A 19497-nucleotide genomic window follows, 5' to 3' on the forward strand; every position below is an offset into this window, starting at 1 on the left:
GTGCACCCTGACCTCCGTTTTGTGACAGATGAGGATTTTTGTTTAGATTTCAGGTTTTGTAGAAATAGCTGCAAATTTATGAAAAATAAAAGCTGTTTTATAATGTTCTCCTGCCTGTACTCCGCCCTTGTGGCCGCGCTCGTGGTGATGGCAGCCGCGGGTCTATATTGTTCTCCGCCCTTGTGGCCGTTCTCGTGGTGATGGCAGCCGCGAGTCTATACTGTACTCCGCCCTTGTGGCCGTTCTCGTGGTGATGGCAGCCGCGGGTCTATATTGTTCTCCGCCCTTGTGGCCGTTCTCGTGGTGATGGCAGCCGCGGGTCTATACTGTACTCCGCCCTTGTGGCCGTTCTCGTGGTGATGGCAGCCGCGGGTCTATACTGTACTCCGCCCTTGTGGCCGTGCTCACGGTGATGGCAGCTGCGGATCTATATTGTTCTCCGCCCTTGTGGCTGCGCTCGTGGTGATGGCAGCTGCGGGTCTATACTGTACTCCGCCCTTGTGGCCGTTCTCGTGGTGATGGCAGCCGCGGGTCTATATCGTTCTCCGCCCTTGTGGCCGTTCTCGTGGTGATGGCAGCCGCGGGTCTATATTGTTCTCCGCCCTTGTGGCTGCGCTCGTGGTGATGGCAGCTGCGGGTCTATACTGTACTCCGCCCTTGTGGCCGTGCTCACGGTGATGGCAGCCGCGGGTCTATATTGTTCTCTGCCCTTGTGGCTGCGCTCGTGGTGATGGCAGCCGCGGGTCTATATTGTTCTCTGCCCTTGTGGCTGCGCTCGTGGTGATGGCAGCTGCGGGTCTATATTGTTCTCCGCCCTTGTGGCTGCGCTCGTGGTGATGGCAGCTGCGGGTCTATACTGTACTCCGCCCTTGTGGCCCTTCTCGTGGTGATGGCAGCTGCGGGTCTATATTGTTCTCTGCCCTTGTGGCTGCGCTCGTGGTGATGGCAGCCGCGGGTCTATATTGTTCTCTGCCCTTGTGGCTGCGCTCGTGGTGATGGCAGCTGCGGGTCTATACTGTACAACGCCCTTGTGGCCGTTCTCGTGGTGATGGCAGCTGCGGGTCTATATTGTTCTCCGCCCTTGTGGCTGCGCTCGTGGTGATGGCAGCCGCGGGTCTATACTGTACTCCGCCCTTGTGGCCGTGCTCACGGTGATGGCAGCCGCGGGTCTATACTGTACTCCGCCCTTGTGGCCGTGCTCACGGTGATGGCAGCCGCGGGTCTATATTGTTCTCCTCCCGTGGCCGCGCTCGTGGTGATGGCAGCCGCGGGTCTATAGTGTGCTCCGCCTTGTGGCTGCGCTCGCAGTGATGGCAGCCGCGGGTCTATATTGTTCTCCTCCCTTGTGGCCGCGCTCGTGGTGATGGCAGCCGCGGGTCTATACTGTACTCCGCCCTTGTGGCTGCGCTCGTGGTGATGGCAGCCTTGGGTCTATATTGTTCTCCTCCCTTGTGGCTGAGCGCGCAATGATGGCAGCCGCGGGTCTATATTGTTCTCCGCCCTTGTGGCTGCGCTTGCAGTGATGGCAGCTGCGGGTCTATATTGTTCTCCTCCCTTGTGGCTGCGCTTGCAGTGATGGCAGCTGCGGGTCTATATTGTTCTCCGCCCTTGTGGCTGCGCTTGCAGTGATGGCAGCTGCGGGTCTATATTGTTCTCCGCCCTTGTGGCTGCGCTCGTGGTGATGGCAGCCGCGGGTCTATATTGTTCTCCTCCCTTGTGGCTGCGCTCGTGGTGATGGCAGCCGCGGGTCTATATTGTTCTCCTCCCTTGTGGCTGCGCTCGTGGTGATGGCAGCCGCGGGTCTATATTGTTCTCCTCCCTTGTGGCTGCGCTCGTGGTGATGGCAGCCGCGGGTCTATATTGTTCTCCGCCCTTGTGGCTGCGCTTGCAGTGATGGCGTCCTCAGTCACCACCGGCTCCTCCGTACAGTTGTTTGTTCTGACCCGTTGCGTTTTCTCTTGGAGCCGCTGCAGTGTGGACCTGTGCCAGTGACTCCATTATTATCACGGATGAGGGGTCTTCACTCCGTCCCCCGATCCTGGACCATCTCCTGCAGCCACCACCGCGCTGCACCGTCGTCTGCCCTCCTCCAGAAATGATGCTTTGCATTCAGAAACAACCAATCTTTATGGGCCACCGTCCTTTAAGTGACTGCTGGCCCGTGAGTCCACGTGGGCGACCATGCGGCCTCGTTTGGGCCTTTTTTTCACCATTCGGAGCTGTAGAGAGAATTGTTCTGGAGATCCAGCAGCGATCACCATGGTCCGGGTCACCCTCCTGCTTGCTCAGTTTGGGCGCTCGCTCTGGGTTGTTCTGGTTCCGCTCTTTCTTTGACATTCTCCTTACTGCGGCTTCTGAATGAGCTGCCCCTGCGGACCCTCTATGGCTGCTGTGGCCCCTCCACACGTGCACTCCATGCGGGCTGCTGTGGCCCCTCCACACGGGCTGCTGTGGCCCCTCCACACGTGGACTCCAGACTGCACCATAGTTACTTCGTGATCGCGCAAAAACAACGCGAGGCGCAGGAAGAATGGGAAAGAGACCAAGGGGGAGAACAGCAACCGACCACAGCTGCTGCAGAACATCAGAGTGGCCCCGGATCAGCGCAGAGTATGAAGGGGGCTGATATACAGCAACTCGGACAGACCCCCGGCCCACCACAGCGAGTGCAGGTAGTAAGGGGGCGGATATACAGAGCTCGGCCGGACCCCCGGCCCACCACAGTGAGTGCAGGTAGTAAGGGGGCGGATATACAGAGCTCGGCCGGACCCCCGGCCCACCACAGCGAGTGCAGGTAGGAAGGGGGCGGATATACAGAGCTCAGCCGGACCCCCGGCCCACCACAGCGAGTGCAGGTAGGAAGGGGGCGGATATACAGAGCTCGGCCAGACCCCCGGCCCACCACAGCGAGTGCAGGTAGGAAGGGGGCGGATATACATTGCTCGGCCGGACCCCCGGCCCACCACAGCGAGTGGCCCCTTTAAGCAGCATCGTAGTGGTTAGTCGCATGGTAGATACTTTAGGCACGGCTCACAGACCAAGCTGCAGCGAGGCCGGAATCATCCCGGGATTTATGATCAGAGCAGAAAATATAAACATTAAAAAATTTACAGAAAACGTAATAAAATCCGTCGGCAACGACCAATCAGATCGCTGCCTCACTCCCTGTCACAAGAGCTGGGCTGATTGGTGGAGAGATAAAGACCAGGTGACACTGGGTACCATGATGTCTGCCAGCTCCTCCGTCACACCAGATCCCCGCGCCGCCATTAACCCTTACATGTCTGTGACGGAGTCAGAACTGGAGACGGGAACAGCAGCCGGCGGCAGAACAGCTCCTGAAGGGTTATAACAGCTACAGCTCTGATTAGTCTATCCTCCAGTCACCTCCAGAGCTGCAGTCACTATTCTGCTGTTACATCCCGTCTTCTCCTCCAGAGCTGCAGTCACTATTCTGCTGTTACATCAGGTCTTATCCTCCACTCACCTCCAGAGCTGCAGTCACTATTCTGCTGTTACATCAGGTCTTATCCTCCACTCACCTCCAGAGCTGCAGTCACTATTCTGCTGTTACATCAGGTCTTATCCTCCACTCACCTCCAGAGCTGCAGTCACTATTCTGCTGTTACATCAGGTCTTATCCTCCAGTCACCTCCAGAGCTGCAGTCACATCCCGTCTTCTCCTCCAGAGCTGCAGTCACTATTCTGCTGTTACATCAGGTCTTATCCTCCACTCACCTCCAGAGCTGCAGTCACTATTCTGCTGTTACATCAGGTCTTAACCTCCACTCACCTCCAGAGCTGCAGTCACTATTCTGCTGTTACATCAGGTCTTATCCTCCACTCACCTCCAGAGCTGCAGTCACTATTCTGCTGTTACATCAGGTCTTATCCTCCAGTCACCTCCAGAGCTGCAGTCACTATTCTGCTGTTACATCCCGTCTTCTCCTCCAGAGCTGCAGTCACTATTCTGCTGTTACATCAGGTCTTATCCTCCACTCACCTCCAGAGCTGCAGTCACTATTCTGCTATTACATCAGGTCTTATCCTCCACTCACCTCCAGAGCTGCAGTCACTATTCTGCTGTTACATCAGGTCTTATCCTCCACTCACCTCCAGAGCTGCAGTCACTATTCTGCTGTTACATCGTGTCTTATCCTCCAGTCACCTCCAGAGCTGCAGTCACATCTTATCCTCCAGTCACCTCCAGAGCTGCAGTCACTATTCTGCTGTTATATTATGTCTTATCCTCCAGTCACCTCCAGAGCTGCAGTCACTATTCTGCTGTTACATTGTGTCTTATCCTCCAGAGCTGCAGTCACTATTCTGCTGTTACATTTTATCCACCACTCACCTCCAGAGCTGCAGTCACTATTCTGCTGTTACATCTTATCCTCCAGTCACCTACAGAGCTGCAGTCACTATTCTGCTGTTACATCAGGTCTTATCCTCCACTCACCTCCAGAGCTGCAGTCATTATTCTACTGTTACATCATGTATTATCCTCCAGTCACCTCCCGAGCTGCAGCCACTATTCTACTGTTACATCGTGTCTTATCCTCCAGTCACCTCCAGAGCTGCAGTCACTATTCTACTGTTACATTATGTCATCCTCCAGTCACCTCCAGAGCTGCAGTCACTATTCTGCTGTTACATCACGTCTTATCCTCCAGAGCTGCACTCACTATTCTGCTGTTACATCGTGTCTTATCCTCCAGTCACCTCCCGAGCTGCAGTCACTATTCTACTATTACATCATGTCTTATCCTCCAGTCACCTCCAGAGCTGCAGTCACTATTCTACTGTTACATCATGTCTTATCCTCCAGTCACCTCCAGAGCTGCAGTCACTATTCTGCTGTTACATCGTGTCTTATCCTCCAGTCACCTCCAGACCTGCAGTCACTATTCTGCGGTTACATCGTGTCTTATCCTCCAGTCACCTCCAGAGCTGCAGCCACTATTCTGCTGTTACATCATGTCCTCCAGAGCTGCAGTCACTATTCTACTGTTACATCATGTCTTATCCTCCAGTCACCTCCAGAGCTGAAGTCACTATTCTGCTGTTACATCATGTCTTATCCTCCAGTCACTTCCAGAGCTGCGGTCACTATTCTGCTGTTACATCGTGTCTTATCCTCCAGTCACTTCCAGAGCTGCAGTCACTATTCTGCTGTTACATGGTGTCTTATCCTTCAGTCACCTCCAGAGCTGCAGTCACTATTCTGCGGTTACATCGTGTCTTATCCTCCAGTCACCTCCTGAGCTGCAGTCACTATTCTGCTGTTACATCGTGTCTTATCCTCCAGTCACTTCCAGAGCTGCAGTCACTATTCTGCTGTTACATGGTGTCTTATCCTTCAGTCACCTCCAGAGCTGCGGTCACTATTCTGCGGTTACATCGTGTCTTATCCTCCAGTCACCTCCAGAGCTGCAGTCACTATTCTGCTGTTACATCATGTCCTCCAGAGCTGCAGTCACTATTCTGCTGTTACATCTTATCCTCCAGCCACCTACAGAGCTGCAGTCACTATTCTGCTGTTACATCTTATCCTCCAGTCACCTCCAGAGCTGCAGTCACTATTCTGCTGTTACATCTTATCCACCACTCACCTCCAGAGCTGCAGTCACTATTCTGCTGTTACATCTTATCCTCCAGTCACCTACAGAGCTGCAGTCACTATTCTGCTGTTACATCAGGTCTTATCCTCCAGTCACCTCCAGAGCTGCAGTCACTATTCTGCTGTTACATCTTATCCTCCAGTCACCTCCAGAGCTGCAGTCACTATTCTGCTGTTACATCTTATCCTCCAGTCACCTCCCGAGCTGCAGCCACTATTCTACTGTTACATCATGTCTTATCCTCCAGTCACCTCCCGAGCTGCAGCCACTATTCTACTGTTACATCCTGTCTCATCCTCCAGTCACCTCCAGAGCTGCAGTCACTATTCTGCTGTTACATCACGTCTTATCCTCCAGAGCTGCACTCACTATTCTGCTGTTACATCGTGTCTTATCCTCCAGTCACCTCCCGAGCTGCAGTCACTATTCTACTATTACATCATGTCTTATCCTCCAGTCACCTCCAGAGCTGCAGTCACTATTCTGCGGTTACATCGTGTCTTATCCCCAGTCACCTCCAGAGCTGCAGTCACTATTCTGCGGTTACATCGTGTCTTATCCTCCAGTCACCTCCAGAGCTGCAGCCACTATTCTGCTGTTACATCGTGTCTTATCCTCCAGTCACCTCCTGAGCTGCAGTCACTATTCTGCGGTTACATCGTGTCTTATCCTCCAGTCACCTCCAGAGCTGCAGCCACTATTCTGCTGTTACATCGTGTCTTATCCTCCAGTCACCTCCTGAGCTGCAGTCACTATTCTGCGGTTACATCGTGTCTTATCCTCCAGAGCTGCGGTCACTATTCTGCGGTTACATCGTGTCTTATCCTCCAGTCACCTCCAGAGCTGCACTCACTCTTCTGCTGTTACATCATGTCTTATCCTCCAGTCACCTCCAGAGCTGCAGTCACTATTCTGCGGTTACATCGTGTCTTATCCTCCAGAGCTGCGGTCACTATTCTGCTGTTACATCGTGTCTTATCCTCCAGAGCTGCAGTCACTATTCTACTATTACATCATGTCTTATCCTCCAGTCACCTCCAGAGCTGCAGTCACTATTCTGCGGTTACATCATGTGTTATCCTCCAGTCACCTCCAGAGCTGCAGTCACTATTCTGCGGTTACATCGTGTCTTATCCCCCAGTCACCTCCAGAGCTGCAGTCACTATTCTGCGGTTACATCGTGTCCTCCAGAGCTGCAGTCACTATTCTGCTGTTACATCTTATCCTCCAGCCACCTACAGAGCTGCAGTCACTATTCTGCTGTTACATCTTATCCTCCAGTCACCTCCAGAGCTGCAGTCACTATTCTGCTGTTACATCTTATCCTCCAGTCACCTCCAGAGCTGCAGTCACTATTCTGTTACATCTTATCCTCCAGTCACCTCCCGAGCTGCAGCCACTATTCTACTGTTACATCATGTCTCATCCTCCAGTCACCTCCAGAGCTGCAGTCACTGTTCTACTGTTACATTATGTCTCATCCTCCAGTCACCTCCCGAGCTGCAGTCACTATTCTACTATTACATCATGTCTTATCCTCCAGTCACCTCCAGAGCTGCAGTCACTATTCTAGTTACATTGTCTTATCCTCCAGTCACCTCCAGAGCTGCAGTCCCTATTCTGCTGTTACATCGTGTCTTATCCTCCAGTCACCTCCTGAGCTGCAGTCACTATTCTGCGGTTACATCGTGTCTTATCCTTCAGTCACCTCCAGAGCAGTGGTCAGTATTCAGCTGTTACATCGTGTTTAATCCTCCACTCACCTCCAGAGCTGAAGTCACTATTCTGCTGTTACATCATGTCTTATCCTCCAGTCACTTCCAGAGCTGCAGTCACTATTCTGCTGTTACATGGTGTCTTATCCTTCAGTCACCTCCAGAGCTGCAGTCACTATTCTGCGGTTACATCGTGTCTTATCCTCCAGAGCTGCGGTCACTATTCTGCGGTTACATCGTGTCTTATCCTCCAGAGCTGCAGTCACTATTCTGCTGTTACATTATGTCTTATCCTCCAGAGCTGCAGTCACTATTTTGCTGTTACATCGTGTCTTATCCTCTAGTCACCTCCAGAGCTGTGGCCACTATTCTGCTATTACATAGTGTCTTATCCTCCAGAGCTGCACTCACTATTCTGCTGTTACATCAGGGCTTATACTCTAGTCACTTCCAGAGTTGTGGTCACAAGACTAATTTCACAAGCAGCCAAGTTGTGAGTGCAGCTCTGGATGTGATTGGAGTCTGATTCATCTGATGAAAGTAAAAAAAATCTAGAATTCTTGTTTTAGTCAAGAAAATAAATTTGATGCAGAAAGTTTGTGCCCCCGGGCGCCGGCAGGAGGTGGGGAGATGGCGGCTCGTGGCCTCACATCCAGGGTAACATCCACTGATGTCTGCGCTAAACACGGCGGGAGGAGATCAGCGTCACCCAGCAGCGCCAGAGCAGTGCGGCCGCCGTGTCCTACAGGTGGGGGCGGCGGAGCCTCCTGGGCGGCGGGGGCAGGGGAGCCTCCAGGGCGGTGGCCGCGTTACTCCGCGCTCTCGGGAATCTCCCGCTCGTCCATGATCAGCGTGTGGATGATGCCTTCTCTGCGTTTGCCGCTGCTCACGGCCTTTATGCAGCAGTCGTGATCGCCCAGGGTGAAATGTGTCTCGGTGCCGTCCTCCACAAACTCGCCCTGAAGAGGAAGAAAAGGGTGAGACGCCGAGCTCCCAACAGCAGACAACTGCGAGACAACAGCACAGCTCGGACCGAGGATTCCGGCTCAGCAACATGGTCACCTCCTGTCACTACAGACTGCTATACACCATGCTCTACACTGCAGCTCCGCTCCCTCAGGACACAGCTGTGACCAGTGACTCCGCTACATTATCTGTTGGGGTCTATGGTGGTCTGAGCTCTACCTCTTGGCACTACAGGCTCAGACAGCTGTTATACTCCATGCTCTACACTGCTGCTCCACTCCCCCAGGACACAGCTCTGCTGCATGGTGTTTGGCGTCTGAGGCGCCGCAGTCACATGACACAGGATGGCGCCGACTTACCGCGGTCTCCAGCTTTTTCCCGTTGCACCAGACGTCCATCGTGTCCTTCTCTGAAACAAGATCAGGGACTGGGTCAGATATGTGGATCCGTGATCCGCTGCCACGAGGGGGCGCCGGGCGCACTGCTGAGCTACTACTGTCCTCCGAGGGGATACAGCCTGCAGGGTAAAGAATGGAGGATTCACAGCCCCCTCCTCCGGCTGTAATCGCTCCTCCACCCAATGATCAGACACGGGACCCTGGCCGCACCTCAGCAACCAGAACGACAACCTCCATTCTTTACACTGCAGGGTGAAACCCGGAACAGCGCGGCTCGTGACAAGAGCTTACAATCTAGTATGAGGGGTCACGCTCCTCAGATCATAGGCGAGACACTGGCCGCTCTGCTCTGTACATAGGGTGGTAGCGCCACGCGCAGGCCGGCAGCAGTACTACATAAGGGGGATAGAGCCAAGACAGCAGGAGGGCACTGACACACTGTGACGAGTCCGCAGCTCCCGGCCGGGCCTCACCTAGCACCACGCGGCAGTCCTCCCCGTCCACGTGCAGCACCCAGGTGTTGGTGGTCTTGGAGCGGTTCTCCATGTACTTCTTCAGGCTCTTCCCGTTCACCTCCAGCGTGTACTCGTAGGCGAAACCGCTCACAGCGTCGATGTTAATGGTCGCCCTGGTCTGCGCCGTGCCGACCGGAAACGTCTCCTTCCCGACCAACTTAAACATCCAGTCCTTCCGGATAATCTCCTGGGGAGAAGAGCGGACGTGACACCGGACAGTCACCTCCAGAGCTGCACTCACTATTCTGCTGTTACATCGTGTCTTATCCTCCAGACCTGCACTCACTATTCTGCTGTTACATCGTGTCTTATCCTCCAGTCACCTCCAGAGCTGCACTCACTATTCTGCTGTTACATCAGGTCTTATTCTCCAGTCACCTCCAGAGCTGCACTCACTATTCTGCTGTTACATCGTGTCTTATCCTCCAGAGCTGCACTCACTATTCTGCTGTTACATCATGTCTTATTCTCCAGTCACCTCCAGAGCTGCCTTCACTATCCTGCTGTTACATCGTGTCTTATCCTCCAGAGCTGCACTCACTATTCTGCTGTTACATCGTGTCTTATCCTCCAGTCACCTCCAGAGCTGCAGTCACTATTCTGCTATTATATCGTGTCTTATCCTCCAGTCACCTCCAGAGCTGCAGTCACTATTCTGCTGTTACATCGTGTCTTATCCCCCAGTCACCGCCAGAGCTGCACTCACTATTCTGCTGTTACATCATGTGTTATCCTCCAGAGCTGCACTCACTATTCTGCTATTACATCGTGTCTTATCCTCCAGAGCTGCACTCACTATTTTGCTGTTACATCGTGTCTTATCCTCCAGTCACCTCCAGAGCTGCAGTCACTATTCTGCTGTTACATCGTGTCTTATCCTCCAGTCACCTCCAGAGCTGCAGTCACTATTCTGCTGTTACATCGTGTCTTATCCCCCAGTCACCGCCAGAGCTGCACTCACTATTCTGCTGTTACATCATGTGTTATCCTCCAGAGCTGCACTCACTATTCTGCTATTACATCGTGTCTTATCCTCCAGAGCTGCACTCACTATTTTGCTGTTACATCGTGTCTTATCCTCCAGTCACCTCCAGAGCTGCAGTCACTATTCTGCTGTTACATCGTGTCTTATCCTCCAGTCACCTCCAGAGCTGCAGTCACTATTCTGCTGTTAGGCTATGTGCCCACGTTGCATTTATGAAGCAGAAAATTTCTGCTGCATAAATGCAAGTCCTCTCCCGGAAAAACGCATGCGGAATTCCGCACGCGTTTATCGCGCATTTTTCGCGCGTTTATCACGCGTTTTCCACATGCGGAATTGCCTTGCGTTTTTTATGCATTGGACAAAGGCAATTCCGCTTGCGGAAACGCAAAATTAAATGACATGCTGCGGATTTTTGAACGCGGCATAAACGCTGCGGAAAAATCCGCAACATGTGCATAGAACTTGCGGAATCCCATTGGGGACCACGGGGTGCGGATATACATGCGTTTTTCAAGCGTTTACACTGCGGAAATTCCGCAGCATATACGCTTGAAAAATGCTACGTGGGCACACAGCCTTACATCATGTCTTATCCTCCAGTCACCTCCAGAGCTGCAGTCACTATTCTGCTGTTACATCATGTCTTATCCTCCAGTCACCTCCAGAGCTGCAGTCACTATTCTGCTGTTACATCATGTCTTATCCTCCAGTCACCTCCAGAGCTGCAGTCACTATTCTGCTGTTACATCATGTCTTATCCTCCAGTCACCTCCAGAGCTGCAGTCACTATTCTGCTGTTACATCATGTCTTATCCTCCAGTCACCTCCAGAGCTGCAGTCACTATTCTGCTGTTACATCATGTCTTATCCTCCAGTCACCTCCAGAGCTGCAGTCACTATTCTGCTGTTACATCATGTCTTATCCTCCAGTCACCTCCAGAGCTGCGGTCACTATCCTGCTGTTACATCGTGTCTTATTCTCCAGTCACCTCCAGAGCTGCGGTCACTATTCTGCTGTTACATCGTGTCTCACCTTCGCATCCACGTACACGACACGCTTTCCTGACGTGGTTCCATGTTCAAACTCGATCTTGTGGACGCCGTCACTGAGCGCGACCTCCCACACGGCCACGAGGTCGGTCATCTTCTCCAGGCGGCCGTAGCGAGATCTGTGGACGTGCGGGGGAGGGGACAGGAGTGGGATCAGATTACTGGTAATAGGGATTAGTCCAGGTGAGGAGGATGATGACTACAACCCGCAGGACAATCACTCCTATAGGGGTCACACACTGACATGTACCGAGGGGGATGGAGGCAGCGCTGCCGCCGGGTCTATACGTTACCGGACTTCATCCTCGTATATCGTCACCTCCTCACGTGCTGCAGCCATCACCCGCTGATCGTCAGCAGCAAGAGGAGAGAAAGCGACAGAGGAGTGATAGCGACCGAGCAGACGGGGGCGTATAGAATGCATAAGAGACCGCGGCCGCCCCCCGCCTACACACCATACAGAGAGCGGGACGGCCCCCCGCCCACACACCCTACAGAGAGCGCGGGACGGCCCCCCGCCCACACACCCTACAGAGAGCGGGACGTCCCCTCCCGCCCCACACACACCCTACAGAGAGCGGGACGTCCCCTCCCGCCCCACACACACCCTACAGAGAGCGGGACGACCCCCCCCACCCACACACCCTACAGAGAGCGGGACGGCTCCCCGCCCACACACCCTACAGAGAGCGGGACGGCTCCCCGCCCACACACCCTACAGAGAGCGCGGGACGGCCCCCCCCACCCACACACCCTACAGAGCGCGGGACGACCCCCCGCCCACACACCATACAGAGAGCGAGACGGCCCCCCGCCTACACACCCTACAGAGAGCGCAGGACGGCCCCCCGCCCACACACCCTACAGAGAGCGGGACGGCCCCCCGCCCACACACCCTACAGAGAGCGGGACGGCCCCCCGCCCACACACCCTACAGAGAGCGGGACGGCCCCCCGCCCACACACCCTACAGAGAGCGGGACGGCCCCCCGCCCACACACCCTACAGAGAGCGGGACATCCCCTCCCGCCCCACACACACCCTACAGAGAGCGGGACGACCCCCCCCACCACACACCCTACAGAGAGCGGGACGGCCCCCCCCACCACACACCCTACAGAGAGCGGGACGACACCCCCCACCACACACCCTACAGAGAGCGGGACGACCCCCCCCACCACACACCCTACAGAGAGCGGGACGACCCCCCCCACCACACACCCTATAGAGCGCGGGACGGCCCCCCGCCCACACACCATACAGAGAGCGGGACGGCCCCCCGCCCACATACCCTACAGAGAGCGCGGTACGACCCCCCCCCACCCACACACCCTACAGAGAGCGGGACGTCCCCTCCCGCCCCATACACACCCTACAGAGAGCAGGACGTCCCCTCCCGCCCCACACACACCCTACAGAGAGCGGGACGACCCCCCCACCACACACCCTACAGAGAGCGGGACGTCCCCCCCACCACACACCCTACAGAGAGCGGGACGTCCCCCACCTACACACCCTACAGAGAGCGCGGGACGACCCCCCCCCCACCCACACACACACCCTACAAAGAGCGCGGGACGACCCCCCCCACCACACACCCTACAGAGAGCGGGACGTCCCCCGCCTACACACCCTACAGAGAGCGAGGGACGACCCCCCCCCACCCACACACCCTACAGAGAGCGGGACGTCCCCTCCCGCCCCACACACACCCTACAGAGAGAGGGACGACCCCCCCCACCCACACACCCTACAGAGAGCGGGACGGCCCCTCCCGCCCCACACACACCCTACAGAGAGCGGGACGGAACCTCCCGCCCCACACACACCCTACAGAGAGCGGGACGACTCCCCCCACCCACACACCCTACAGAGAGCGGGACGGCCCCTCCCGCCCCACACACACCCTACAGAGAGCGGGACGGAACCTCCCGCCCCACACACACCCTACAGAGAGCGGGACGACTCCCCCCACCCACACACCCTACAGAGAGCGGGACGGCCCCTCCCGCCCCAAACACACCCTACAGAGAGCGGGACGACCCCCCCCACCACACACCCTACAGAGAGCGGGACGACCCCCCCCACCACACACCATACAGAGCACAGGACGGCCCCCACACCCTACAGAGAGCGGGACGACCCCCCCCACCACACACACCATACAGAGCGCGGGACAACCCCCCCCACCACACACCCTACAGAGAGCGGGACGGCCCCCGCCTACACACCCTACAGAGAGCGGGACGGCCCCCCGCCCACACACCCTACAGAGAGCGCGGGACGGCCCCCCGCCCACACACCCTACAGAGAGCGGGACGTCCACTCCCGCCCCACACACTCCCTACAGAGAGCGGGACGACCCCCCCCACCCACACACCCTACAGAGAGCGGGACGACCCCCCCCACCCACACACCCTACAGAGAGCGGGACGGCCCCCGCCTACACACCATACAGAGAGCGGGACGGCCCCCCGCCCACACACCCTACAGAGAGCGCGGGACGGCCCCCCGCCCACACACCCTACAGAGAGCGCGGGACGGCCCCCCGCCCACACACCCTACAGAGAGCGGGACGGCCCCTCCCGCCCCACACACACCCTACAGAGAGCGGGACGTCCCCTCCCGCCCCACACACACCCTACAGAGAGCGGGACGACCCCCCCCACCCACACACCCTACAGAGAGCGGGACGTCCCCTCCCGCCCCACACACACCCTACAGAGAGCGGGACGACCCCCCCCCACCACACACCCTACAGAGAGCGGGACGACCCCCCCCCCACCACACACCCTACAGAGAGCGGGACGACCCCCCCGCACCACACACCCTACAGAGAGCGGGACGTCCCCCGCCTACACACCCTACAGAGAGCGCGGGACGACCCCCCCCCCCACCCTACAGAGAGCGGGACGTCCCCTCCCGCCCCCCACACACCCTACAGAGAGCGGGACGACCCCCCCCACCACACACCCTACAGAGAGCGGGACGTCCCCCGCCTACACACCCTACAGAGAGCGCGGGACGACCCCCCCCACTCACACACCCTACAGAGAGCGGGACGTCCCCTCCCGCCCCACACACACCCTACAGAGAGCGGGATGACCCCCCCCACCCACACACCCTACAGAGAGCGGGACGGCCCCTCACGCCCCACACACACCCTACAGAGAGCGGGACGACCCCCCCCACCACACACCCTACAGAGAGCGGGACGACCCCCCCACCACACACACCCTACAGAGCGCGGGACGACCCCTCCCCCCACACACCCTACAGAGCGCGGGACGCCCCCCCCCCCCCCACACACACCCTACAGAGCATGGGACGCCCCCCCAGCCCCACACACCCTACAGAGCGCGGAACGCCCCCCCAGCCCCACACACCCTACAGAGCGCGGGACGACCCCCCCGCCCCACACACCCTACAGAGGGCGGGACGACCCCCCCACCCCACAGAGCAAGGGACGCCCCCCCCCCACGCACCCTACAGAGCGCGGGACGCCCCCCCCCGCCCCACACACCCTACAGAGCGCGGGACGCCCCTCCCCGCCCCACACACCCTACAGAGCGCGGGACGCCCCCCCCCTACAGAGCGTGGGACGCCCCCCCGCCCCACACACCCTACAGAGCGCGGGACGCCCCCCCAGCCCCACACACCCTACAGAGCGTGGGACGACCCCCCACCGCCCCACACACCTAACAGAGCGTGGGACGACCCCCCCATCGCCCCACACACCCTACAGAGCGCGGGACGCCCCCCCCCGCACACCCTACAGAGCGCGGGACGCCCCCCCGCCCCACACACCCTACAGAGCGCGGGACGCCCCACCCCCCGCCCCACACACCCGACAGAGCGCGGGACGCCCCCCCCCGCCCCACACACCCTACAGAGCGCGGGACGGCTCCCCCCCGCCCCACACACCCTACAGAGAGCGGGACGACCCCCCCCCCCAACCCACACACACTCTACAGAGCGCGGGACGCCCCCCCCCCGCACACCCTACAGAGCGCGGGACGACCCCCCAGCCCCACACACCCTACAGAGCGCGGGACGCCACTCCCCCGCCCCCCCCTAGCCCCACACACCCTACAGAGCGCGGGACGCCCCCCCCCCCAACCCCACACACCCTACAGAGCGCGGGACGTCCCCCCCCGCCCTACAGAGCGCAGGACGCCCCCCCCGCGCACCCTACAGAGCGCGGGCCGCCCCCCGCCGCCCCCTACAGAGCGCGGGACGCCCCCCCCCCCGCTCCACACACCCTACAGAGCGCGGTATGCCCCCCCCCCCCGCCCCACACACCCTACAGAGCGCGGTATGCCCCCCCCCCCGCCCCACACACCCTACAGAGCGCGGTATGCCCCCCCCCGCCCCACACACCCTACAGAGCGCGGTATGCCCCCCCCCCGCCCCACACACCCTACAGAGCGCGGGACGCCCCCCCCCCCCCGCCCCACACAACCTACAGAGCGCGGGACGGCTCCCCCCCGCCCCACACACCCTACAGAGCGCGGGACGGCTCCCCCCCAGCCCCACACACCCTACAGAGCGCGGGACGGCTCCCCCCCAGCCCCACACACCCTACAGAGCGCGGCACGGCTCCCCCCCAGCCCCACACACCCTACAGAGCGCGGGACGACCGCCCCAGCCCCACACACCCTACAGAGCGCAGGACGGCCCCCCCCGCCCCACACACCCTACAGAGCGCGGGACGGCCCCCCGCCTCACACACCCTACAGAGCGAGGGACGGCCCCCCGCCTCACACACCCTACAGAGCGCGGGACGGCCCCCCAGTCCCACACACCCTACAGAGCGCGGGACAGCCCCCCAGTCACACACACCCTACAGAGCGCGGGACGGCCCCCCGCCTCACACACCCTACAGAGCGCGGGACAGCCCCCCCCGCCCCACACACACCCTACAGAGCGCGGGACGGCCCCCCGCCTCACACACCCTACAGAGCGCGGGACAGCCCCCCCCGCCCCATACACACCCTACAGAGCGCGGGACGCCCCCGCCCCACACACCCTACAGAGCGCGGGACGACCCCCCCCACCACACACCCTACAGAGCGCGGGACGACCCCCCCCCACCACACACCCTACAGAGCGCGGGACGGCCCCCCCCACCACACACCCTACAGAGCGCGGGACGGCCCCCCCCCACACACCCTACAGAGCGCGGGACGCCCCCCCCCCCAACACACCCTACAAGAGCATGGGACGCCCCCCCAGCCCCACACACCCTACAGAGCGCGGGACGCCCCCCCAGCCCCACACACCCTACAGAGCGCGGGACGACCCCCCCGCCCCACACACCCTACAGAGCGCGGGACGACCCCCCCGCCCCACACACCCTACAGAGCACGGGACGCCCCCCCCGCGCACCCTACAGAGCGCGGGACGCCCCCCCCCGCCCCACACACCCTACAGAGCGCGGGACGCCCCCCCCCCGCCCCACACACCCTACAGAGCGCGGGACGCCCCCCCCGCCCCACACACCCTACAGAGTGCGGGACGCCCCCCCCCCTACAGAGCGGGACGCCCCCCCAGCCCCACACACCCTACAGAGCGCGGGACGCCCCCCCCGCCCCACACACCCTACAGAGCGCGGGACGCCCCCCCCCCTACAGAGCGGGACGCCCCCCCAGCCCCACACACCCTACAGAGCGTGGGACGACCCCCCCCCCGCCCCACACACCCTACAGAGCGCGGGACGGCTCCCCCCCGCCCCACACACCCTACAGAGAGCGGGACGACCCCCCCCCCAACCCACACGCACTCTACAGAGCGCGGGACGCCCCCCCGCACACCCTACAGAGCGCGGGACGACCCCCCCGCCCCACACACCCTACAGAGCACGGGACGCCCCCACCCCCGCCCCCCCCTAGCCCCACACACCCTGCAGAGCGCGGGACGCCCCCCCCCCAGCCCCACACACCCTATAGAGCGCGGGACGTCCCCCCCCGACCCACACACTCCCTACAGAGCGCGGGACGCCCCCCCCCGCACACCCTACAGAGCGCGGGACGTCCCCCCCCACACACCCTACAGAGCGCGGGACGTCCCCCCCCACACACACCCTACAGAGCGCGGGACGTCCCCCCCCACACACACCCTACAGAGCGCGGGACGCCCCCCCCGCGCACCCTACAGAGCGCGGGACGCCCCCCCCGCCCCACACACCCTACAGAGCGCGGGACGCCCCCCCCGCCCCACACACCCTACAGAGTGCGGGACGCCCCCCCCCCCTACAGAGCGGGACGCCCCCCCAGCCCCACACACCCTACAGAGCGCGGGACGCCCCCCCCCGCCCCACACACCCTACAGAGCGCAGGACGCCCCCCCCCTACAGAGCGGGACGCCCCCCCAGCCCCACACACCCTACAGAGCGTGGGACGACCCCCCCCCCCCGCCCCACACACCCTACAGAGCGCGGGACGGCTCCCCCCCGCCCCACACACCCTACAGAGAGCGGGACGGCTCCCCCCCAGCCCCACACACCCTACAGAGCGCGGGACGGCTCCCCCCCAGCCCCACACACCCTACAGAGCGCGGCACGGCTCCCCCCCAGCCCCACACACCCTACAGAGCGCGGGACGACCGCCCCAGCCCCACACACCCTACAGAGCGCAGGACGGCCCCCCCCGCCCCACACACCCTACAGAGCGCGGGACGCCCCCCCCCCGCGCACCCTACAGAGCGCGGGACGCCCTCCCCGCCCCCTACAGAGCGCGGGACGCCCCCCCCGCCCCCTACAGAGCGCGGGACGCCCCCCCGCCCCACACACCCTACAGAGCGCGGGATGCCCCCCCCCCCACACACCCTACAGAGCGCGGGACGCCCCCCCCCCCCGCCCCACACACCCTACAGAGCGCGGGACGCCCCCCCCCCCCGCCCCACACAACCTACAGAGCGCGGGACGGCTGCCCCCCGCCCCACACACCCTACAGAGCGCGGGACGGCTCCCCCCCAGCCCCACACACCCTACAGAGCGCGGGACGCCCCCGCCCCACACACCCTACAGAGCGCGGGACGACCTCCCCCACCACACACCCTACAGAGCGCGGGACGGCCCCCCCCCACCACACACCCTACAGAGCGCGGGACGGCCCCCCCCCACCACACACCCTACAGAGCGCGGGACGGCCCCCCCGCCCACACACCCTACAGAGCGCGGGACGGCCCCCCCAGCCCCACACACCCTACAGAGAGCGGGACGCCCCCCCCAGCCCCACACACCCTACAGAGCACAGGACGGCCCCCACACCCTACAGAGAGCGGGACGGCCCCAGCCTACACACCCTACAGAGCGCAGGACGCCCCCCCGCCCCACACACCCTACAGAGCGCGGGACGGCCCCCCCCCGCCCCACACACCCTACAGAGCGCGGGACGCCCCCCCCCAGCCCCACACACCCTACAGAGCGCGGGACGACCCCCCCAACCACACACACCCTACAGAGCGCGGGACGACCCCCCCCACCACACACACCCTACAGAGCGCGGGACGACCCCCCCCACCACACACACCCTACAGAGCGCGGGACGACCCCCCCCACCACACACACCCTACAGAGCGCGGGACGACCCCCCCCACCACACACACCCTACAGAGCGCGGGACGGCCCCCCCCAGCCCCACACACCCTACAGAGCGCGGGACGGCCCCCCCCAGCCCCACACACCCTACAGAGCGCGGGACGACCCCCCCCACCCACACACCCTACAGAGAGCGGGACGGCCCCTCCCGCCCCACACACACCCTACAGAGAGCGGGACGGAACCTCCCGCCCCACACACACCCTACAGAGAGCGGGACGACTCCCCCCACCCACACACCCTACAGAGAGCGGGACGGCCCCTCCCGCCCCACACACACCCTACAGAGAGCGGGACGACCCCCCCCACCACACACCCTACAGAGAGCGGGACGACCCCCCCACCACACACCATACAGAGCACAGGACGGCCCCCACACCCTACAGAGAGCGGGACGACCCCCCCACCACACACACCATACAGAGCGCGGGACAACCCCCCCCACCACACACACCATACAGAGCGCGGGACAACCCCCCCCACCACACACCCTACAGAGAGCGGGACGGCCCCAGCCTACACACCCTACAGAGCGCAGGACGCCCCCCCGCCCCACACACCCTACAGAGCGCGGGACGGCCCCCCCCCCGCCCCACACACCCTACAGAGCGCGGGACGCCCCCCCCCCCCCGCACCCTACAGAGCGCG

At 61.2% G+C, this 19497-nt stretch overlaps 1 protein-coding gene across 23 annotated transcripts; it reads right to left on the reverse strand.

Annotated features, from left to right (window-relative positions):
- Positions 1 to 3043: 3043 nt before the first annotated feature.
- On the reverse strand, positions 3044 to 11689 carry FAIM (Fas apoptotic inhibitory molecule). 23 transcript variants are annotated; one of them, XR_012250727.1, is made up of 7 exons: positions 11544 to 11689; positions 11234 to 11369; positions 9174 to 9402; positions 8662 to 8711; positions 5368 to 8295; positions 5203 to 5247; positions 3044 to 4404 (listed from the first exon to the last, which is right to left on the reverse strand). XR_012250727.1 is itself a non-coding variant. In XM_073647558.1 (5 exons), the coding sequence occupies exons 1-5, from the start codon at positions 11672 to 11674 to the stop codon at positions 8146 to 8148; spliced, it is 696 nt and encodes a 231-aa protein (XP_073503659.1). In that variant the 5' UTR covers positions 11675 to 11689; the 3' UTR covers positions 3044 to 8145. The 23 variants fall into 23 exon arrangements, 1 of the variants encoding a protein (XP_073503659.1); XR_012250722.1 differs by having other exon boundaries at positions 3044 to 6956; positions 7495 to 8295; XR_012250731.1 differs by having other exon boundaries at positions 3044 to 5662; positions 7169 to 8295.
- Positions 11690 to 19497: the final 7808 nt, after the last annotated feature.

Source organism: Phyllobates terribilis, unplaced genomic scaffold (assembly GCF_046119375.1).
Source record: "Phyllobates terribilis strain yellow unplaced genomic scaffold, ASM4611937v1 Scaffold_9__5_contigs__length_417890890, whole genome shotgun sequence".
Lineage (NCBI taxonomy): Eukaryota > Metazoa > Chordata > Amphibia > Anura > Dendrobatidae > Phyllobates > Phyllobates terribilis.